Raw genomic sequence first — 24,080 nt, 5'->3', positions numbered from 1 at the left:
TGTAATGCCTGATGCCATATACCAGCCTTTTCCTATTTTTAAAAGGACACTTTCAATACGGAAAATAGCCTTCTAATTATGCAGGCTGTCTTTAAACACGTAGCCCTATTCAACGCAGTATGTTCGATTCCAATGCAGGCAATATCGTTTATTATAATGGCTAACATAAACATTAAGATAGCTAATCTTAAACTCAGACAGCATTAGAGACAGCCTTAGAAGGTCGTATATCGCAATTTTACCTACCTTACTGTAATAAACATTCAACAATAGAAATGCTTGCAGCTAACTAAACTTAGCCACCGAGCTAACGAACCCGTAGCAGCCAGAGAACACAAATTCGATTAACAAAACGGGGTAACGGTCCTTAGAAAACCACACTGTCAAATGTACAATGAGTCTGATTCTAAATGATTAATTTCAAGAGCATGTAAACATATTTCATACCTCGGTTTGTTCGAAAGAGCTTTCGAAGTGGTTGTCCGGGCGCATCGACGAAGAAGATGCGAGACTGCTCTCCGGGATGGGTGTTTTTTCTCAACCAAACGTGACGTAATTCTCTGCAGCTGTACGGAAACAAACGAAAAATACCGAACGCAAGCTCTCAGACCCGAACATGCTCAACGCATAGAATCTGTTGTTACTGCATTTGCTTCAAATAAGCCAAACATTTCTTAGTGCTACGAAAATAAGTATAACAACAAATTATTATATTATAATTATTTTTTCTTTAAATGTTCAGCAAGTATGGGGGATTTGAAACAAATCCGTGATTGTTGAATTTTCAGAACGTTAAGCTGTAGGGTTGGTTTACATTTTTAGACCATATAGAATACATTATTAATTAGACATATACTTATTTCAAAACTGAACAGAAATATATTTGTAAGAAAACATTAGATAAGGCACGACATATTATTGGAGAGAGACCTGAGTATTCATTTCATTCTGAAACATTGTGCTCTTATTCCTTACGCCTCAGCTATTCCCTTAAGGCAGAATGCACTAACATAACGTTTTCTTTCTGCAGCCATCTGTGAGGGAATCAGCTGACTACCACCAGGGTTTATCAGACAGACAATACACCATCAGTTCATATTGGTTGATACATTGTTTTGGATAGTTCATTCCCATTTCCAGCTCTAATGTTAAGTTAAACAAATGCTTACATGCTATTTATTTTAATTGACTTTTACTTTGTGAATTTAAACAAGTCTTTTTAAGCTTTAGTCAACGTTGACACACTGTTGTGATGAGGCTGCTAATAGTAAATATTGGAGCAGCTGCTACAGGACACTATAACAGCTGTGATGATTGGCCCACAGACAGTGAGCTAATGGGCCCAGAACAAAGTGTCCATTTGTATCCTCTTTGTAACCTTATCAGAAACATACAAAATAGGATGTGATAAAAGGGCTTCAGTCAGATTGACTCGGGTATAAAAACACGTTTTATTGACGTTACCTGTGAAAATACTGTACATTTTTCAGTTGATAAATACCAGACAACAACTATTGAGTTCACTATAATATTGTTTTCAAACACGGTCTTGTCTTGTGCCAAAGGACAGCAGTAGCACCAATGTTTTCAGCTCCATTTGATCACAGAGCATCGATACACTTAATATAAGCAGATCATGTTATGGGTGGCTTGGCTACTGAGTTGTATAAATGTAAAAAACGGATCATAGTTTTAGTATAAAGCAGTCCAAATACAGTATGTAGTCTGGTCATTCTAGCAATAGACATATTACAGACAACATTTCTAGCTGAGGTTGAAAATAAAAAGATGCTGTGAAGACTTGATAAAGAAATGACCGTTTCCAATTGTTTTTGGCATTTCAAATACTATCCAATCCAAACATTCAATCTGAAAGCTTCAAGGCAGCGGCAAATAGGTGAAAAACTGTTGGAAATATAGGTTGAAAAAAAGGCCAAAACAATGTCTTGAAAATGACATCAGATAAGCTCTCTCTCTGAACTTCTATTCAGTATGTCACTACTCGTTTGCAGAGCAGCGGAGTAAACACTGTAAGGCTCCATTAGTTCCTCAGTGAGATCAGAACCTGAGTGCTGGTGGATCAGATGTTCAGCAGCAGAGCTAGGTAGATGAAGCGCTGCGCACCACAGCTGCAGTTTGTGTGAACCTTCAAACCCCGAGCATGTCAGAGTTTATCATTTTCTTACCACGCTGTGCTTTTGTAAACCCACATTAACCTGCATTATTATTCTCTCTGATCACAGTTGTTCACAGCATGTCCTGCTATCGCAACATTTGAATACAGTGACACAAGTTTGACTTTATTTCTCCCTTTAAAAAGCAAATATCTTTTTTAGTTTTAGTGATGCCAACAGACTGTAGCCAAATGACTTTATACACCACAGACCGGGCACACAGGACGCAGTATTTCAGTATGACAATTGGAGGGGAGATGATAGTTCCCTCTGCTGCCGTGTTTTGCATTGTACCTGATACATCGAGAAGCCCTTGTCTCCTTTCTGTAGTTTTCATAATCGTTTTTTTTAATTAGTCAAAGGTGTTGGAAATCAATTTAGTGGATTTAAGCTTCTGGTAAAATAAGCATGAGTAGAGTTAAAGCTGTTAGAGGTGAGTATACATCTAGTCTTCAACAGTTGCCCTATTTCTGTGTATTTTGGGGTACAACTAGAAGTCACATTTTCAAATCATACATCTAAGGGCTTTGATATTACAAAATATCGATTTTTCTGATTTCTTTGATAAAATTGTATTGTCTACAAATTCATTTCTAAATACATTTTAACATAGCTAAGTCTTACATTCTAAGAGCCCTACTAGATAACAGCCAATATATACTCTTGCTCCTCCCTGGTTTGAACCAAGTAACCAGGCAACAGACCAAGCATCTTAATGGCCTCCAGCTCTTGTGATCAAATCTAAATGTAAGAGGTTCAAACCCCCGTACGGTTTTGGACCGTGTGCACAATACTCTGACAGATAGTCTAGCTGCCAGCTCATAGAGTCAGCTCATAGAGTCCTATTGTTAACCCAGAAATGTTGAGCACCCCAAAGTTTTATGTTAGAAATGTATAGTACAGGCACATAGAAACTGCCAGATGCTAACCTGCATATGTTGGGTACTTTTGGAGGGGTTTGGGGGGTTATTGAGGAGCCCATTTCTGACATTTTTACAGGATAACAAATGGCATTTTTAACCAGGAAAAGCCAATAGTTGTACTCTCTGTGGGCTGATTTTGATGCATTTTGGGTTGATTTTGAAGATTTAAGGGACTCTGGATCATTTGGATTGGACAAATTGCCTATTTATTTGAAAATAGAAAATATGTCAGCCATTTTTTTAACTATTGACTGCATGCTAATTAATGCAACTTATACTAATTATGCAAATTGCCCAACATATGCAGGTTAGCATCCGGCAGGTTCTATGTGCTGGGGACCCTAATATACATTTCCAACATAAAACGTTGGGGTACTCAACATGTCCGGTTTCACAATGCTGGCAGCCACACTAAGAGGGGCTGTCAGATGGGTGAGGGGGACCGCAGAGAGCCGCCCAGGGCCAGGTCTCCAAACACGTTGGTGTAGGAGGCTTTGAGGAACTGGACGTAGTTCTGTAGGCTGCGGTTTGTGGTATCTGACTGCTCCAGGCGATCTTTCACATCCTGCAGTCGGCTCTGGTACCGCCGCTCCACCTGAGCATGACAAATACACTTTACAGACCTGCTGACACAGCTGATGCATACACATTTTAAATCAACTATTAATGGCTGCCTCTACCTCCTCTTTGCTGCGCCGCAGTTGGTTGATTTCGGAGGTAGTCCTGCTAAGGTGAGTCTCTAGGTCGATGATTTTGGACTGGGTGGAGCGTTCTTTAGTGGCAGCAAGTCCTCTAGTTTCTGAAATCTGGAAAAGATATGAGACATAAGTTGGACTTAACAGAGGTGGGAAGTTAGTAAGTACATTTACTCAAGCACTATACTTTGAGAGACTTGTACTTTACTTGAGTATTTCATTTTTTTTGTTAGCTGCACCTTTACCAGCTTTGATAGCTATTTAATGCATCAATAATTATAATCAAAACATATTATAAATAATAAGTACTTTGGTACTTTAAGTATATTTTGATGCTAATACTTTTACTTTTACTTGAGTAACATTTTGATTGCAGGACTTGTAACAGAGTACCATCTGGTAGAGCTGAGTACTTCTCCATCTCTGGGACTGTATTACTCAGCAGAGGGTATACTACATTACACTACATTACATTACATTACACTACACTACATTACATTACATTACATTACATGTCACTTGTTAGACGCTTTTACCCAAAGCGACTTACATACACTCCATACTGTGTGCAATCCCCACAGGAGCTATTTGGGTGAAGTGTCAGGGGACACAGCGGGATTGAACCTGTGCGCCCCTGACCTGAAGATCAGCGCTCTAACGCACTGAGCCACACCTTCCCTATATACATCGGACAAACCTAATGTATCCCTATATTTTATGTCCCTAACAATATGCACTTACAGACATACAGGCTCATTTATCAGCCCGACATTCCCAAGCTGCAGAAACCCCTGCTGCTGAGTGCTCAGTTGTTCCTTTTGTTTGCTGCACAACCCTGTTATGTTTTGTTGAAGAACCTCTCTGTCTGCACCGCTTTTGTGTCAAAGCAAAAGTCTGAAACGATTGAGAAGGCTACGAGCTACTAATGATATCTCCTGCTGTATTCTTGAATCCCACACTGTGTTTGACCAGTGTTCAGCTACAGACCTGTTGGCGAGCGTCACCCAGAGCCTCCTCCAGCTTCCGGCTCAGCATGGAACATTCCCGGCTCTTCTCTTCCAGGCGGAGCTGATTGCTGTGGATGGAGTCTTCCCGTTTGGAAATGACCGCCAGCAGCTCGCAGTTCTGACTGGCAGCCTCCTCCAGGTTTCTGCAAAACCAACAACAATCAGTTAAATGTGCAGTTATATTGTAGAATAAACAGCTAACCTGGTCATGTCATTAAGATGTTTTCTGTGTTTTAGGATCGTCCTAAAAATGCCCAACATGCAACACTTAGAAACCAAACTTAACCTCATCTGCTAAGAATATTACTGATACATTGATCATAATAATTCATAGTAAAACATTTCTCGATATCCTATAGGCCACTGACCTCTCCCCTGTCTCCAGTTTGTGCTGCAGCTGTCTGTTCTCGCCCAGCAGCAGCTTGTTCTTCTGTCTCAGGAGCTCCACCTGGCTGCCCTGCGTCTCCACCTAACACAACACAGCCTTCATCACATGACCTGGACTCAGTATCCAAGCATTTGTCTTCCTCGAGTTCTTCCGAAAACTGCATGTGTGTGGTCTAGCAAGATTGATGTGGAAAAATGTACAAACATTTCTAATGCTGAAATAAATGTATTTGCACAAATGAACAATCAACAATACATTTGTGGACATTAATAGTGACAATAATACACTGAACAAAAATATAAACGCAACACTTTTGTTTTTGCTCCCATTTTTCATGAGATGAACTCAAAGATCTAAAACATTTTCTATGTGAGGTGGGATGGATTATCTCGGCAAAGGAGAAGTGCTCACTATCACAGATTTGTTCAGATTTGTGAACAATATTTGAGAGAAATGGTTATTTTGTGTATATAGAAAATGTTTTAGATCTTTGAGTTCATCTCATGAAAAATGGGAGCAAAAACAAAAGTGTTGCGTTTATATTTTTGTTCAGTGTACATACCAACGTTGTATTGTCTACTCAAAATCAATCTTTGAATACCGGATTCATTTTCAAATGAGCACTTTAAAGTTGTATTTAAATCATGATTTTGTGATGATAACTTGAGCTTGCAGTTATTGTATATATACATATAACAAATCAAATCAAACTTTATATACACTCCTGAACAAATCTTAAGACCGGGGGAAAAATTACAAGAATTCCTGTAATGGCATCCGAGGTTTCCTTTTGCCACTATAGAGCGGGGTTGACGACACGCAATCCAAAGCAATAAGCAGCCGAAGGTTTTCAGTCAAAAAATGTAATTTATTAACAAAAAGTATTGACTTAAATAGTCTCAAAATAACAAATCTAAATCAATATTTCGGCGGTATGCTTTCCTATATAAACTATACTTTGCAGTCCAATTTGCAACACTAATCTCTGTTAACAATTTGCGGTCGAAAAACTGTTCCGCTCCCCGTCTCATCAGGTCTCCGAGCACGCCGGCTGTCCTCAATTACCTCACTTAAATACACACCGGAAGGTACAAGGAAATAGATCATATTTACGATATAAAATTAACAATCATTTCCTCAAAACATATTCACCATGGCAATATGAATCATTTTCCATCATTAAATCATTTATCAAATTATGAATCGAAATAACAACGTTGTGGCTCTAACAATTCCCATTTCCCACTGGTGGGTCGTGACCAGGTTGTAAGAAGAAACAGAGCAAGAGATCAAAAATAAAGAGTAGGCAATTTATTGAAAACCGCATTTAAACTCAAACAGGCTGACCATAAGCTGATCAAAAGTTTAAGACCATTGCTGTAAAAAAAACAAGCAAAACTGAAAGTTAGAAAAATGAACTCAGTAGTGAGTAGCCCCACACTTGTTGTCGATAACTTCAAAAATGTGTTTAGGCATGCTTGATGTGAGTGTTTCCATGAGGCTCACCACATGGAGCAACGTTCCCGTTGCTCCATGTGGTGAGGATGGCTCCACGAAGGGCATCCATGGTCTGGAACTGACGTTTGTTATTGTAAACTTCCCCTGCCATCCATCCCCAAACGTTCTCAATGGGATTTAGATCAGGGGAACAGGCTGGATGGTCCAAAAGAGCGACGTTGTTCCCCAGGAAGAAGTCCTGTTGAAAGACCCAGTCATCACCACACAGACGAGGGCCCTCAGTCAAGAGGAATGCCCGCTGCAACATCTCCACAGAGCCAGCTGCCGTTTGACGCCCCTGCACAACCTGAAGCTCCATTGAGCCTTGAAGGAAGAAGCACCCCAGATCATGATGGAGCCTCCTCCACTGTGCCGCGTAGAAGACCTCTCCAGTGGGAGCTCCTTGTCATGCCAGGAACGTTGGAAGCCATCAGGACCATCCAGGTTCAATGTTTTCTGCTCAGAGAATAACACTTTCTTCCACCTTTCAATGTCCCATGTTTTGTGCTCCCTTGCAAAGTCCAGACGGGCAAGGTGGCATTGGAGGAGACATGTCCTTCAAAGACTTTTATGTTCTCGAGGCCCTTCTCTCGCAGATGCCATTTTTATGGTTATTGGGCTGCAGTCAGCATCTGTAACGGCCTTCATTAGGGTCGAAGATTGGCCTGTGTCTTTCCGGACAGCTCGTAGGACCCTCCGGCGCAGGGGACATTTGATTGGGTCTACCACTTTACTTTTTTGTCCAGTAACCCTCGGGATCTTTTAAGAAATGTAAAATGAGCGTCTTACTGCGTCCAGCCTCAGCAGTGATGGCGCGCCTTGTGCAGCCCAACAATCCTGCCGCGTTCAAAGACAGAAAGCCTTTTCTTTGTTGCCATCAGGAGGTCATGACAGTGTGAATGCCTAGCTGAGGAACAGCTGTTTGAGTTGAAATGCCGTTTCCAATAAATGACCTGTTTGGTCTCTTGCTCCTGTTTCTTCCACCAGTGCCAAATGACAATTCTTGTAATTTTCCCCCCAGTCTTAATATTTGCTCTGGAGAGGATATACCACTGTTCTCTCACAAAGGTAACTCAAAGTGCTTCACAAACCAAACACATACACATCATTTACAAAAAATAAGCACAATACTATCTCCCCCTTCCCAATAAGAAACAACAGAGTGTAACACAAAGCTTTGTGATGAAATAGAACACTTAATACCAACACAGGACTGAATAAAACAGGAGTCAAATAATAAAAACAAATATTATAATACAAAATAAAGATAATCTAAATATATATGTGAGTTCTGACCTTCATGCGGAGGTCGGTCAGGGTGGTGCTGAGCTCCATGCTGCGTCTCTCCTGGCTGCGCTCCCTGTCCTGGGTCTCCTGCAGCTGGAGTTCGGAGCGTCGTACGGCTTCAGGAAGAGGCTCCAGCTCCGCCAGGCGCTCCAGCAGCTCCCTGCGCACCTCCTCCAGCTCCTGCTCCAGCCCCCCTCGCACCGCCTGGGCCTGCCGCTCCGCCTGAGCCAGCCGAGCACGGTACTCATCGGCTTCGCCACGGGTTTTCCCAACCTGTGCAGCGTGTTTAGCAGAAAGGAAACCTGGCTGCAGACTGCTGTGCTATAACAATCTCACACTGCTGCGCACTATATGAGACAGTTGTACCCCCACACACAGGCCATCAGAATGCTGAACCCCTGAGCCCTGTGCCTTCACAGCTTCAAACCATTCAACCTTTTGCATCTCACACATGTATCTATTATTACAATAAGCAGTATTTTATTTCACTATACAGCATTTCATTTTACATTCCATTTTTTTAAGCTCATCTTATTCTATTTTACCTGCGTATAGTTAGCTTCTCCTGCATTACTTGCATATAAGTCTAGTAACATTCTCTTGAACTATTTTATTGGTTTTGTTGTAACATACATTGTTCTAAATGTCCCATCCTTTTTATAATTTCTCCTAATCTAGTGGGAATGCTGATGCAGCGTTCCAACTACTTGTTCTTCTACGGACAAATTCTCTATTATTATTCCGCCGGGTTATTTTGCTGCTCTTCTGCTCCACATCGCAGAAACATCAAAACGTTCAGCTCGGTCGGGAATCGATTGCTATTACTTTTCTCATTCATAACTTTCATAATTCCAGGGATACATCCCATAATACATCACATTTTTAACAATGAAGTCAATGGAAAAACATGATGTTGTTGTAATTCCTATGCAAATGGTCAAAACAGCAGCAGACATATAGGTTATCATCATATGCCGTTTCCATGGAAACGCACCCCTCGCCATAAAAAACGATGTTCCCGTAACTCATATGAAAATGGTCAAAACAGCACCAGACTTCAGATGATGGCTAATGGTCCAGCCTTCAACATGTCTATGTGCCATTAGTGAGTTTTCCTCAAAAGCTGTTGCCATGGCAATCCCATGGCATGGTATCCCTCGCCGTAAAACACGATATTGCTATAACTCTTATGAAAAAGTTCAAAAAGTGCTGAAACTTCACGTGTGCTAACAGTCCAGCCGTGACGACATCTATGGGACAGTTTTAAGATTTCTTCAAATGTCGTTGCCATGGTAACACAAGGCTCGCCATGAAACACGGTTTTCTCATAACTTCAGTAAAAATGCTCCAAACAGCCCAAAAATGCACAGGTTTGGTAACGTTGCAGCCATCAACTCATCTAAGCGTATTATGGGGTGTCATCAAATGTCGTTGCCATGGCGACAGATCATTCGCCATCAAGTTAGTTCAAAAGTTTGCAGTTCAAATATTCTGCTGCTTTTCCAAGCCTTTTTACTTTCTTTTCTTCTCTCATCACACATTCAAGCCCCCAGTGTTCATGTATCATTTCAATCTAAATTCTTCACTTTCTTCTTACACATTACATTTCAGCATAGCTGTTTAGCGTCAGCTTTTCAGCATAAAGCATTCCCACTAGCAATTTCTTCAGGAATTGCATTCTCTAGTATGTTACTAATGTCACTTAGTTCTTAAAATTGCTCCTCTTAATTTTTAGCCAAGGATGTGTACTTATTTGTCTTTATTTTTATTATATGAGGAATGTCTTTATATATTTATGTTGCATTGTGAGAGGAGCCTGGGGCTTAAGATCTATATTGCCACAACTACACTGTGGCTCTGCAAATGAAAAAAAGCCTCTGAACTTTGAACCTAGTAGTACAATGTGCTCCACACACCTGGATCTTGTAGCTGTCCAGCAGGCTCTCATACTGCAGGATGGATGCTTTGACCTGCTGGAGCTCTGACTGAGACAAGGCCAGCTTCTCCTCCACTGCAGAGGCTGTAGCCTGACAGGAACACAGAAGCTGTCATCAGTTATCAAACACACCAACAGATATTCCTCCTAATACAAGTCAACGGGAGTCATTTGGAATCAAAAATGGGAGTAGGGAGGCTATTGTCCACGACATAAAAGCGACACAACAGATGTGTAGAAATGTGATCAGTATATGGTCAGTTTGCCATTCAATAAATGTGTCTTCACTGAATAATAATTAGTGACAGCTTTGTTGTGCTGTTGGAGTTTCACCTTAAGAGCCTGGGTCTCCAGTTTGGCCCCGGTGCTCTGTGAGGTCAGTGCATGCAGCCTCTCCAGCAGGGCCTCTCTCTCTGATCGGCCTTTATCCCCCGCACTCTGCAGCTCCTCCGTCAGCTCTGCTGCTCGGCTGCATCACATAACACAACACTCATCAAATATTCATTTGTATAACCAAAATGGTGGAGTTCTGAACCAGAAGTAGCTGTTCACTGATTCAACTGTTCTACTTTGACATTTTTATTTAAATATTTTAATTTAAATACAAAAATTAAATAAAAGATGTAGGCGCAAATTAAATTCACAACTGGTCCAGGCGTGTTGTCTGATGGTGTCAACAGGGTAACAATACTAGTTTGACACGATAACTGTGTTACACACGGCATCTATTGCACGTCTGTCCGTCCTGGGAGAGGGATCCCTTTTCTGTTGGTCTCCCTGAGGTTTCTCCCATGTTCCCTTTAAACTGTGGGTTTTCTCTGGAAGTGTTTCCTTGTACGATGTGAGGGTCTAAGGACAGAGGGTCAAAGGACAGAGGGTCTAAGGATAGAGGGTGTCGTATTGTCATACTGATATTCTGTACAAACTGTGAAGACCACTGAGACAAATGTAACATTTGTGATATTGGGCTATATAAATAAACATTGATTGATTGTTACTGAAATAACTATAGTACAAAATAAATCACTTTTCTATGATTCAACTAGCATTTTTCGGCGCAGCGACTACAATTCTGAAGTTGCTAGAAAATATGTCACTCCAAGAATTGCCTCTGTACCTGACATAACTGCATATCTCTAACCTTCAGTATGAAAGATCACCCCCCTAGGTCAAGGTTAAGGTACGTTTATTTCTACAGCACATTTTCCGACACAGAGGCAATTCAAAGTGACATCAACATAAACAGACTAAAGTTAAGAAAGAAGACAAAAGAAAGAACCACAATAAATAAACACAATGGAATAACAGATTCATAAAGACCATTCCTAAAAGAGATAATAAGCAGTTTGAATCAACATTGTAAACACAGATGATGCTGCAAGAGGTGTAATAATAAAACTAAGTTAAATGACTTCTGGGTAATCAGCAGTACAAATAAATGTTATTAACCACGACTTAAAAGAACTCAGGGTTGGTGAGGACCTCAGGTTTTCTGGGAGTTTTTTCCAGATGTGCAGCGCGTAAAAACTAAAAGTTACAAAATGTTTGAATGAAAATAATGAACCCTGTCTGTTACCTGTTCAACAGAGACAGCTCTACCTCCAGTTTACTCCTGTCCTTCTCTTCCTGGGCATGGCGACTCTGCCAGGCCTCAGCTGCAGACAGTGCCTCCAGTAGCTGCTTCTCCTGTGGGAGACAGAAAAGTATTAGCATCAAAATATCCTTAAAGTACCAAAAGTAAAAGTATTCATTGTGCAGATTGGTCCATGTCAGAATAATATATATGATGTATTTTATAATGATTGATCATGAAAGTGTTCTCAAAGCTGGTAAAGGTGCAGCTAGTTTGAATGACTTTGTATCGCTGCTGCGGCCCCTAACCCGTAGAACACTCTGGCCCTCCACATTAAACAGGCTTCTACACTGTCAGTTTTTAAATCTCGTCTTAAAACCCACCTCTTCCCCTTAGCGTTCTGTACTTTGTAGATTGCTGCTCTTATTGCTTTTGAATGGAATATTGTTTTTATTATATGGATTCTTGTTTATTTTGTGTTCTTACCTGTATTTGTTTTTGTTTTGTGAGCTGCGCTGCGTGATTTTGCATTTCTCTGCACAGCACTTTGGTCTGGAGGTCTTAAAGTGCTCTATAAATAAAGTAGGATTAGATTGGGTAGCTGGTGGATTTACTCCAGGTCGAACTAAAGCCTGATTTAACACTTGATTCTATTTCACATCATTCATCCACATCTGTGAAGTAACTAAAGGTATTAGATACATGTAGTGGAGGAAAAGTACACGATATACCTCTGAATTATAGTGGAGTAGAAGTAGCAAAAAATTGAAATACTCAAGTTAAGTAAGTACCTCAGAATTAGAGTAAATGTACTAAGTTACTTTACAGCACTGCTTTAACTTGATTCTGTTAAAGACAGCAGTGCAACCAAGAGTGTAGGATGGAGCTTGAAGCTGGCTTTAAAGGTGAACTCATAGGAACAATCAATGGAACGAATAATAAGTGTATCTAATGTGTTGTGCAATGTTTTGTGACTGCTTTAACAGAAGTTCTTCAGAGCAGCGCACCATGTCCAGCAGCTGGACACTCAGCTGGCCCGCCGTGTCCTCGCTGCGCTCTGCCCGCTGTTTCTGAGCTCGCGTGGCGCGTTTCAGAGCCTCTCGATCTGCACCGGCCTGCCGCCTCAGCCCCCCCAGCTGCTCCGTCAGACGCTCCATCTCCACCTTCTGCTGGCTGGCTGCTCGCTCCAGGTTCTGCACCAATGGAAAAGATTAAACCAAAAATTAAACCTACAATTAAACTACAAACAAGACCTCAAACATAACTTACCAGCTCAATCATTTTAATAGTGATGGCTCATGCCAGGACAGACCTTTATCTGCACAGTCAGCCTGTTGTTCTCAGCCTCTTTGCTCCGCAGCTGTCCTTGTAAATGAGCTCTGGTTGACTCCAGACTCTTGGACAAATCAGATGAGCTCTTGGCATTGTCCTGCACCCCCATAACACAGTAGAATGTACATTAGGGAAAACTGGTCTTCTGCTTTGGTCTACAAGCTGTTAGAAAAGCCTGAAATGCCTCGGTGAGATATTGCTCTGTACACGGTACCTTCTCACTGTCCAGGAGTATGCAGAGTTGATTCGCTTCTCTGTCCTTCTCTTGAAGTTTTACCACAAGCTGCTGTAAGGTAAGCAAGGCAAACTTTATTTATAAAGCACATTTTACATACAGGGAAAAAGTTGAATGTAGGTAACACAGAGATACAACAAATGATGTCTACATATATGCCAAAATATATGATAGAAGCCTGCCTAATGCAAGTTCCAATGAAATGAGTAGATTCACTGGGCTTCTCCCACACTCACAGCGTTGTGTGCCTCTGTGTCGGCCAGTCTCTTCAGAAATGCGTCTTTCTGCTCGGACACTCGCTCTGACTCCATCTGCTCACACACACATGGAAATCACTTGCTGTAAACTGCTGCTGAAAGTCACATTAGACACATATTCATGCACCTGAAGCAATATGGCAACATTATCTTGATATGTATTTGTATTCATTAGTCAACTGCCAGAAGCATTTATCTACCACATGGAAACTATTCTGTTAACATCTCTGGCTGTATTGTGTAAAGTTCATTTAGGCCTTGTAACTCATTGAAGTGAATATAACTGCACCTTCCTTGTTGTTCGGAGTTTGAATCTCTATGGTCTTTGCACTTATTGTAAGTCACTTTGGATATAAGCCTCAGCCAAATGTAACATGATGTAATGTATTGCAGTCAATGTGCTTTAATATTTATGGAAACATTTGATGAAATCCAATGTTGCTTTTTTATATTCATATTTTTTACATTATATATAAGTGTCTGGTTTGAATTTCCCTTCAGGCTGTTGTTCCTCGAGGTACAGTGTTGAACATAGAAATGGAATAGTAAATACATCATGAGCATCACAGAACTAATGAATGTGTTTCCTGTGTATCCGTCATGGGACACCCTGTGATCAGCAGAAGACCCCAGACTGTTCTGCAGAAATGCCCCCCCCCCCATACCTGGGCCCTGTGCTGCTCTCTGAGGAGGAGCCGCAGAGTTCTGTTTGTGGACTCAAAGGTGTCCAGCTTCTGTAGCAGCAGCTCCTTCTGCTGGGCCAGGCCTGCAACCTCTGAGCCGGACAGCCTCTGCAGCACACAGGAGGGAACTCTTCTGACACCATGCATCATAGGTTATAACTCAAACATTCTGAGAAATGTTGTCTGTGTGACTGAAACTTGGCTGAGCGTCCCGATGCTAACATTCCCCCCGCTGAGTAAGTATAATTAATAGCATTAGTTGTATTGTTAAGGTACAACAAAGAATATCCATAAATGTTAGCTCACTTTTAGCTGACTATTTGAACTGTTTATCTATTACATTTTTGGATTCTTGCACCACATTCCTGCATCGTTTCTGAACATCTTTAGATTACCACTGGATGTAGTTAACGACCGACAGGTGTGTTCAAAGATCAAAGCGTTTTTTTCGCAGCTCCTCTCCCCTCTAGCCGTGATGTCACCCACTCTAAGTCTTAACCAGCTCTCCCATTCATTCCTATAGGGCAAATGATCGCAGTTTTCTGCGATTTGCATGAAAACGGCTTGGCGAATCTCTTATAAAAGACCTAGCAACCCGATCCCGGTCATTCCGCACGTTTTGATGTGTTTTTTGTGTGTTTTGTGTCAACGCTGCCGGACGAGTAGCGTGACAATATTTGTGGCGGAAGAAGGAGAATAAGATGAGATTAGAAAATGCATTTCCTGCAGAAAATGCGTGCGAATGCTGTAAACTGTGAACATTTATGGCTGAATTTAGCTGAAAATGCAGAAAAGTGAAATGATTTGAATCAAATTGTTACAGCTCAAATGCATTGCAATGACTTTGTTGAAAACTTGAAAGTGAAATGTTAAACTGGAAGAGTAGGAAAAATAGTGAAGAAGCTTAATATTGAAAAGAAAAGGTTTAAAAAAAGGTATAAACAACAACATGTATAGACTCAATGTCCTGACATAGCTGAATAATGTAATAGTTGAATGGTTTCTGCAGCTGAAAGTAGGCTGAAGGAGTTAAATATCAGATGTAAGTAGTAGTGAATGAATTTGTATTAAGATGAGAAAAGAAAGTTAAAAGGCTTGGGAAAGCAGCAGAATATTTTGACTGCAAACTTTTCGACTAAAACCATACGTCACCAATAATGTATCAAATATGTGGAACCTGTTGAAGTCTGTATGAAGTCTCCATCAGACAGAAAAGAATAGGCTGAGACAGTCTGTTAAAGTCCAGTCTGTCAGTGTTTGTTTCTGTTCCTGAGCACCTACTCATAACACCCAATCATAACACCTGTGTGAGCCCAGAGATCAAAGGTTTCCATGGTGATGTATAGTGATCTGTGAGAGGAGAGCCTTTCCATTGTTCTGAATGAGAGATAAACCTCTTACATTTGAACGTTTTGTGGAAGAACCGTAGCAGATATCTGTGAAATGTCAACGCGTGAAGCGTCTCAGGACCCTGACGAGCGTCTGAAGTGTGCTTTTTGTGTACTTTTGGGTCAATAATGTGGCCTTTTTGGCAGATTAACTAAAGGTGTGCGGCTGCTGCTGTGAAGGAAGAGCAGGCTGTATTTACAATAGGCCTTAATGGAGACATGTTGAAAGTTTTTGTCTCTTCATGCCCTCAAGAGGCATTTTGTTTAATTATTTTGCTTAATTTTTTTTTATTTTCCAATCTAGGAGAGGTTTTCTTACGTTTTTCATGAAATATTATGTCCAAGGAGTGTAGGGTTTGGGTATTATGGCAGTTTAAAAAAAATAATTGGGCAAATTTCAAGCTGTGCTCCACTCTGTTTTGAGATCAAAGCACTCTAGACTTAACGAGCTGTGCAATACACACTAATGTTAACATCTGAAGAAGGCCTCTTTACCAAGCTCCAAACTAAGTTAAATATCTCAAAAAGTGTAAAAGATATCAAAAATCTGAAGAATAAGTTTCATAGCTGAAGGTTTTGTGATCATTTTAAAGTTGGAATGAAGTCTCTAGCTGAAAGTATGTGGAAGGAGTAGCATTTGGCGCAAGGTGTAGGTAAAAGAGGATTTGAAGGTTCCTCCCATTGAGTTACTGTACATGTTAAAAAGATAGTTTAAAAAGCTGAATATTTCAAAAAGTATAAATGTCGTAAACAAGAAAAGTCATAGCACACATGTCCTGAAGGAGCTGAACATTTTAATATTTGAATGGTTTCTGTAGATGAAAGTATGTGGAAGGAGTAGCATTTTGCGCACGGTGTAGGTAAAAGAGGATTTTACGGTTCCTCCCATGTTAAAAAAAGAGTTTAAAAAGCTGAACGCTGAACAAGGTGAACGTTTCCCATCATGTGCTGAAAAGGCTGAATATTTTAATATTTGAATGGTTCTTGTAGCTGAAAGTATGCTGAAGTTATTGAGAGCCAAACTATATAAGATTCGAAGAACTATAGTGGAATGCTGTGGCAAAGCATTCGCACTAATAAGTATGTTGAATACTAGACTGTGTGTGGCTTCGCCAGTCACACAGAATGATTATTATTATTATTACAAAGCTTTATTTGTATAGCACTTTCCATACACCAGGTGCAGCTCAAAGTGCTTTCACAATATGGCATACATCACAAATTAAAACAAAGAAGAAGAAATTCACTTCAGGTCAAACATTAAAACCTCTTTGCACGCATGCATTACATCATTTAGTGCAGTGGTTCTCAAAGTGGGGGGCGCGACCCCCCTGGGGGGCGTAGAGGCATGCCAGGGGGGGGGCGCGAGAGACCAGGAGGAAAAATCATTATACATTTTTTTTTACAAAAAAGATACACAAAAAAAAATCATAATTTGAAAAATTATTGATTTGAAAATAATAGATGCAGTACAGTACTATTACGTCTGGGTCTCTGTGTTTCATTAAAGCTTGACTGTGTGTGTGTGTGTGTGTGTGGTGTGTGTGTGTGTGTGTGTGTGTGTGTGTGTGTGTGTGTGTATATGTGTGTGTGTGTGTGTGTGTGTGTGTGTGTGTGTGTGTGTGTGTGTGTGTGTGTGTGTGTGTGTGTGTGTGTGTGTGTGTGGAACGAGCCATTTTATGTGCGCGCGCGAGCGAGAGAGCACACCGGTACTGGAGATCGTTGTTGTTAGCTTCTGGTGCTAGCGAGCTACGCTAACAGATATAAGGAGTTTTTTTAACAACAAAGTGGAGGAGAGTCCTCTCCTGTCAGACTGAGAGACTCAGTGAGCTAAAGGACTCTCTCAGGCCTTTTCTCATTTCTCTAACTCCCCTCCTCGACTCCTATCCTCGAGACTTAGTCCCGCCCACAGGAGATGCGAGCCGAGGAGCCGAGGAGGGGAACTGAGGAGAGAGGAGGGGAAGCAGCAGGCGGTTAGAGAAATGAGAACTCCTCTCCTCTGAGCGGTCATTTTAAAGAGATGTCCATTAATGATGACAGGAGGCAGCAGCCCTCTGTCTGATGGACAGATGTGTTCATGCCGATTTACATTTACTTTTAATTCATTCACAGTGCGGTATAATGAGACAATAACAGGCGACAGATGCGGACACACACACACACACACACACACACACACACACACACACACACACACACACACACACACACACACACACACACACACACACACACACACACACACACACACACACACACACACACACACACACACACACACACACACACACACACACACACACACACACACACACTACACACCACCACACACACACACACACACACACACACACACACCACACACACACACACCACACACACACACACACACACACACACACACACACACACACACACACACACACACCACACCCCTCCCCTCTCTGGTCGCTACAATGAGGAATATAAATTACGGGCCAAAAGTTTTATTTACAAGTATTAAAAGTAAGCAGAGGACACCAAACCAACTGAGACCTGTCTGTCCGCTGCATCTACGCACTGTGCAACACACACACCTACACACTGTACCACACACACGCACCTACAGTTCCTAAAACAGGCTACAGCCGTTGTGTATTTTATTATGTGAAGCACTAAATGGTCTTAGAAAAACATCGACTCTTTGTTTGTAGATATCTACTAAACTAAAGCAATAAAGAGAGTAGGCCTGTTATACTGGGTGATATATATTATACACACTGCTCTGCTTTCTGCACGGACCTCACAGCTGTTCTCTCTGTAAACATCGCATCGCGATGAAAGCAGTTAATAAAATAATATCCAGGAGATGCATGCAGAGCTGTCATTGGCTGAGATAAGTCCGGCCGTGCTTCACAACTCTTTGAAACATCTCTGTTCCCGGAAATTCATCCACGAAGGAGCCGTGGAGGAACCATCAGTGTCTCCTCGGTTAGAGCTCCTCCAGAGAGCCTACTCGACGCTCGATCCTCGGTCCTCGAAGTGCATTTAGAGAAATGAGATGTCCTTCAACATGGCGCGCTGAAATTCATTTTCGGGTCACTACCGGAGGACCGAGGAGTCGAGGAGGGGGATTTGATTAAATGAGAAAGGGCCTCAGTGTTATCTCAGTGGGTCTCAAATGTTTTGGTCACCATTAATGTAAACAATTATTTCCGAGGCACACGTTTATATGATCATTATAGTTATAAAAAAATAAGAGAATAAATGAAAAACAGGTATGAAATACTATATGACAGTAAAAAAAGAATACAGTTTAAAAGGGTGATTTGTAAAATATCTATAAAGAAAAAGTAAATCTGTTTACAGTTCTGTTTCATCTGGGTGTTGAGAGATGTATCCATAGATCTCTTCATGTTGCTCTGAAAGTGCACCAGATTGATGCTTTTAACTTCAATATTTAAAAAGAAATCTTCCCGGGGGAGCTTGCCCCCGGACCCCCCTATGTGAGGTCACACACCACCTGTAAAAATAGCACTTTACCCCTGCCTATATGCCGTGAGCTGATTATCGAGCCTTCATTGTAACTGTTGCGGGAACACTGTGTATTTTTGCGTGGGGATTGTTGCAGTAGAAAATTCCGGTACATTAATGGGAAACCCTAAATGTTTGAGCACCCTCTATGAAACGTCAAGCTACCCCACAGCACCCCCAAAAGAAATCTCTGGCACCGCCACTGAGCCTGACTATTTGTGTTGGGGGGGCCCGACTTTTTTTTTCCTCCAAAGGGGGGGCCTGACAGAAAAGGTTTGAGGACCACTGATTTAGTGACACAAGGACGTAAAAGGTTTGATAATACAAATTAAAATAAATAGCCATCCGTCTCGGTAAGATAAAGGAAGACATAAGTCAAAATGAATCAATACAATAAAATAATAAAACCTATAAAATAAATTGTACAGAATATGAATAAGACACCCTCTGTCCTTAGACCCTCACAGCGGACAAGGGAAAACTTCCAAAGGACCCCCCAGTTGTAAATGCTTAAATATAGTGCTCCCCCTACTTCCAATAAGTCATCAATTTGTCATGAGGCTATACAAAATAATAAAACAATCTCAAAATAAAACATCAATATAATATCAACATTTATGAAAGCTAAATGTGTAGCTCTAGAGAAAGTCAGAAGCACTGACAGTGAGAGAGATACTCACAGTGCCAGCAGCAGAGCACAGATTGGAAACAGAGTCTCTCAGGGCGGAGAGCTGCTGGGCCGCTGCTGCCCCCCCCCCCTCAGCCTCCATCAGCGTCCTGTGCAGAGCTGCTCTGTCTTGTTGCAGACTGCCCCCGTCCCCTCTGCAGGGGAAAGAGAGGAGCAGATCCAGACTCAGACTCCTCACTGGAACCAGAAGCCTTCCAACACCAAGCGTTACATCAGAGACCAGCGAGGTCCACCCTCACACTGCCCTCAGGACATCAGGACATTTCCCCACAGTAAAGCTGGATGATTGCATTGTTTACATGTTTTAAAATAACTACACTGATATCTGAGCAATCTACCCAATAACCTCGAAGAAGAACAAGAACAGTCATTCCTGCCATCTGCAATAAGTGTCCAAAGTGTCTTCACACTTTACCTTGTACATTTATATTTAATATAATAATAAAACTCAAAGTAAATAATATCGTACTTCTAAATGTTGTTAGCTGTAATTGGCCCTTGGTAGTGTTTATTTGACAGATAGTCTTCAGGTAAGGGCTGCTGTGTTTACCTGTTGTAGTCGCTCTCCTCCAGCATCTTCTCCATGGACAGGCGCAGTCGTGAGTTCTCTCTCTCAGTGTGCTGCAGCTCCTTGCTCACCTCCTCCAGCTGCTCCTCCTGCTCCTCCATCACCCGCTGGGAGACACTCAGCTGCTCCGACTGACGCTCCAGCAGCTGCTCCTTCTTCCGCAGCTCCACCTGCACACACACACATGTGCAAACACACATGTGGACAAACACACAAACATTGTTACTGCGGTCCGCGTGTTCTTTACCAAGGCTCCATCCATTGACATCATAGTGTGGTAATTATAACTTTAAAAAGCATGCACTTCATTGAACTCTGTCTAATTCATAAAACTGCATGTGGGTGAACGTCCACTCAGTCATCATTTAGTATGCACAGCTTCTTAACCCTTAAATGTGCAATCACATATAAATATCATGTAACATATATTGATTGGTTTTATCCATACAACACCCATATTACACATTAAAACATCGCCATAACAGCCCTATTACATTGTTATTACACCAGTATCACACCCGTGTTACACTGTTTTTACACCCCTATTACACATAAATATACCTCATAATTACACTGTATTACGCCTATATTACTCGGTTATTACACCCATGTTACATCATGGTTACACCAATATTATACCCATAATGCACTGTTATTAGACTTATATTACACCCATGTAAAACCAAATTACACATGGACACAGCCTGTGAAATGACTGGATCCCCAAGAATACAGAAGCCATTTAAGGGTTGACTCCACATCATCAACAAAATGACATTTGATAAAAGGAGGGACCTCAGCAGCCTTCTCTGGTCTTATGCAAGTATCAAACTTCATTTACTTCTTGCACACTTTATTTGTATATAAATGCAATGTAATTAAAGTAGCATCACACATTAAATATTGTTGTGTTTCAGATGCACCATAGTGGCAAAGATGTTTTTTTAAAACAACAACACAGAGACTCAGAGGTAAATGGTCCACCAATTTGTGCGCAAAATAAAATAGTTTCAGCTAGAAGCCATGACAAAGAATATTTGCATTTTCTTACAGGACCCAAGAGACATGATTTTTGATTTAAATTGTCAGAATTTACGCAGCAGAAGTTAAGTGAACATTACCCATAATGCAACTGGATATGATCTTCCATGAGACCCTACCTGTAAATGCACCAACTTTCAAACTCTTGTGACAGCTTTCATCATACACATGTTGCCATAGGGTCACTAACTTCACTTCACATGACGAGTAAACGGATCACCGTAGAGAACATCAGTGGACGGCCCTTTAGCATTCACTATTGGGAAAACTGCTATCAAAAAGCTGAAGCAAGTTGTAACTTTAGAATGATAATTGTAATATAATGACATCTAATAACTGATTTGAAACAATCACTGCCTACAAACAAGCAAGGAAGCATATATCAATGTCTGAAATGCAATTAAAAAAACGAATATGAGGCCAATAAAATGCAAACTCTGTTTATGATGTGAAGCCTGGTGTGTGATGCTGACCTGCTCAGATCAGAGTGGACACGGGGAAACTGACCTCATTCTTCAGAGAGCTGACCTCAGTCAGTAAGCTCTCGATCTTCCTCTCATACTGGCTGATCCGCCCGTGCAGCCCCTCCTCTTCCTCTGATGTGAGGTCAGCAAGTCGCAGCGCAGACTGGGGGTGTTCAGGCTCTTCATGGAGTGGGGGGGTGATCTCAAGGCGGTGCGTTGGACCCTTAGTGCATATTACACTGTCAGTAACACAACATCTTTAACTGCAGGAGCAATATTTAAAATCTAACAGAGGATGGTATTTAGGAGTCTTTTGAGTTTAGGATGTGTTATACCTCCCACTTGTATGAAGCGTCCCGTATGGAAGCCTTTCCCGGTGGTATCCATGGAACTCGAGTTTTGACCTTGGCTGTAGGACGGAGGTTTCCCCTGTCCACGTTGGTCTTCTCCTTTAACACAGAGCGCAGAGAGAGCAGCAGCATGTCACATCAGCCCTTTACGCTGCATACACACTAAATTGCATGAGAACAAATCAAATATATATGATCATTCAACTGATCACCATTTTCCTTGTTTTTGAGATATCTTGTTTGAACAGTTACTTATATCATTTTATTTGAATTGCATTATCTTTGTGTGAACTCTTATCTGTACCGTCCTGTATTTCACTCTGACTCTGTTGCTGCTATAACACCTGCATTGCCCATACAGGGATCAATAAAGGTCCACCTTGTCTGATGTTATCTTACTACAGAATGTTGAGTTTCACACAATATCTTAACTTTTGATCAGATAATAAGAATAAAGAAAAAGATCCAGGGTACATGTCCTCAAAAGATGCACATTTACAATATGAAATTAAAGTAAATACAATAAAGACATGCCAGCATCAGTGGGTGTGTGACCTGAGGCTGGCTGGCAGGACTCCTCTGGCTCTTCACGTGCACGTGGACCGGGGTGGAGTCGCTGATGTGAAGATGGATTGGAGGAGAACTTGACCGAGTTCTCATTGCTTTCCTCTGTGAAACCATTCCAAACTATTACATTAGAGAAGAGTGATAACATGAGTTTTTAGGGGTTCCAGGTATTATTATTAAAAATGCACAATTACAAAATATGATAGACATTCTCTGTTGAAATACATATTTCTAATGTTGCTTGTGTAAATGCTAGCATGTCAAACAGGGATGGAGAGATTGTATCTTAATCTTAGAGGCAAAATCAACAGAATGACAAAAAGTGGAGATTATGAAGTGTATTTTGCATTCTCTAAGGCGACTTTTGACATACGTGATGGAACAGAGTAGAATATTGTTCAATACATTAATGAAAACACATTTCAAAAAGTTGCAGATTCCACTAACAATGACAGTTACATTAGGTTTCTAAAATCCACATAGGCAGTCAAAGCTATCAAAATCAAAATGATAACAAATGCACTGACAATATTCTAAGTTACATTAGACATTCAGCAATTTATGTGGATAATTATGTATGGTGTAAGTTACAGTCTTAAAGATACAAGGTAAAGTAGTTTAGCCAGAAGTAGCTTACTGTACACAATACATTAGCCTGGCATCGGCTTTAGCTTATTAGCTACACACAGCCCTCTAGCGTCTGTGCAATTGACAAACAAATTCTCCGTCTTACCATATGAGAAACCAAATGATATTCTTCAGGACTTGAACATAAATGTCATAGGCAGAGCACCGTTTTTAGTTTAGGAGGCAAAATGAACAAGTTGACATAAACATAACATGACAAAGTCTGTTGTAGTGAAGTCTTCAATAGACTTCAACAGGTAGTGACGTTAGAGTCTCTCTGGTTGGTCAGTTTAAAGCAGGTGACATCTTTCTCCAACAGTGATTGGACCAGAAAGGACATTGTGACGTTCCTTAGCAACACACAGCTCAACAAGCGTTGGTAGTATCAAAGATATGCAATGTGTCAAGATGAATCCCACCCCATGTATGCACATCGCATCAAAAGCTACACAGAAACGCGCAAAAAATAAAATAATAGCCCTCTTACCAGGTGAAAGGAACTGATAACATAATGTTTTCTAAATAACTGTAACTTTGTTTGCGGGAACTAACTTCCAAAATGCACAATCAACAGAAAACCTACTCATTATGTAAATGTAGTAATTGTGTAGTAATGTGTGTGTGAACGGTATTTCTGAATAAGGTCCCTAACGGCCCCTCATACATATCCATCAGTCCCACATCCTCTCTATCCCTTCCCTGGAGGCACTTGTGCAGCAGCATGCCCCGTGGTTACACATTAGAGGTTTCTCAATACTCAAATTTCCCCTCCTCGACTCCTCAGAGGCTTCTCAATACTCAAATGTCCCCTCCTCGACTCCTCGGTCCTCCGGTAGTGACCCGGAAATGAATTTCAGCGCGCCATGTTGAAGGACATCTCATTTCTC

The 24,080-nt window shown here is 41.1% G+C and overlaps 2 protein-coding genes across 13 annotated transcripts in view; both read right to left on the bottom strand.

The window, feature by feature from the left end:
* sptan1 (spectrin alpha, non-erythrocytic 1) overlaps positions 1-586 on the bottom strand; it is a 60,154-nt gene extending 59,568 nt beyond the window's left edge. For all 8 annotated transcript variants that reach the window (XM_034217902.1, XM_034217904.1, XM_034217906.1 and 5 more), the window contains exon 1: positions 448-586. In XM_034217902.1, the coding sequence (XP_034073793.1) occupies positions 448-492 (45 nt within the window). In that variant the 5' untranslated portion in view covers positions 493-586. The remainder of the gene's footprint in view (positions 1-447) is intronic.
* Positions 587-1,432: 846 nt separating this feature from the next.
* On the bottom strand, positions 1,433-24,019 carry odf2a (outer dense fiber of sperm tails 2a). Of its 5 annotated transcripts, none has more exons than XM_034217918.1 (19): positions 23,300-24,019; positions 22,534-22,686; positions 21,985-22,098; positions 21,693-21,872; positions 20,127-20,314; positions 19,569-19,710; positions 13,970-14,095; positions 13,284-13,358; positions 13,027-13,098; positions 12,793-12,909; positions 12,488-12,673; positions 11,484-11,593; positions 10,241-10,376; positions 9,888-9,998; positions 7,981-8,244; positions 5,168-5,268; positions 4,780-4,942; positions 3,778-3,903; positions 1,433-3,692 (listed from the first exon to the last, which is right to left on the bottom strand). In XM_034217918.1, the coding sequence occupies exons 1-19, from the start codon at positions 23,300-23,302 to the stop codon at positions 3,522-3,524; spliced, it is 2,538 nt and encodes an 845-aa protein (XP_034073809.1). In that variant the 5' UTR covers positions 23,303-24,019; the 3' UTR covers positions 1,433-3,521. The 5 variants fall into 5 exon arrangements, with proteins under 5 accessions (XP_034073809.1, XP_034073810.1, XP_034073812.1 ...); XM_034217919.1 differs by having other exon boundaries at positions 13,027-13,095; XM_034217921.1 differs by having other exon boundaries at positions 22,555-22,686.
* Positions 24,020-24,080: the final 61 nt, after the last annotated feature.

Source organism: Gymnodraco acuticeps, unplaced genomic scaffold (assembly GCF_902827175.1).
Source record: "Gymnodraco acuticeps unplaced genomic scaffold, fGymAcu1.1, whole genome shotgun sequence".
NCBI classification, from domain to species: domain Eukaryota; kingdom Metazoa; phylum Chordata; class Actinopteri; order Perciformes; family Bathydraconidae; genus Gymnodraco; species Gymnodraco acuticeps.
The sequence above is the reverse complement of the archived record's forward strand: the minus strand, read 5'-3'. Positions and strand labels throughout refer to the sequence as shown.

What these genes read in the sequence shown, in the direction of transcription:
- odf2a (XM_034217918.1), bottom strand. An exon ending in GAGAGCAGCACAGGGCCCAG is followed by an intron (nt 13,359 to 13,969) that starts GTATGGGGGGGG and finishes GTGTGTGAGCAG; the next exon opens with ATGGAGTCAGAGCGAGTGTC. An exon ending in ACACAGAGGCACACAACGCT is followed by an intron (nt 13,099 to 13,283) that starts GTGAGTGTGGGA and finishes CTTACCTTACAG; the next exon opens with CAGCTTGTGGTAAAACTTCA.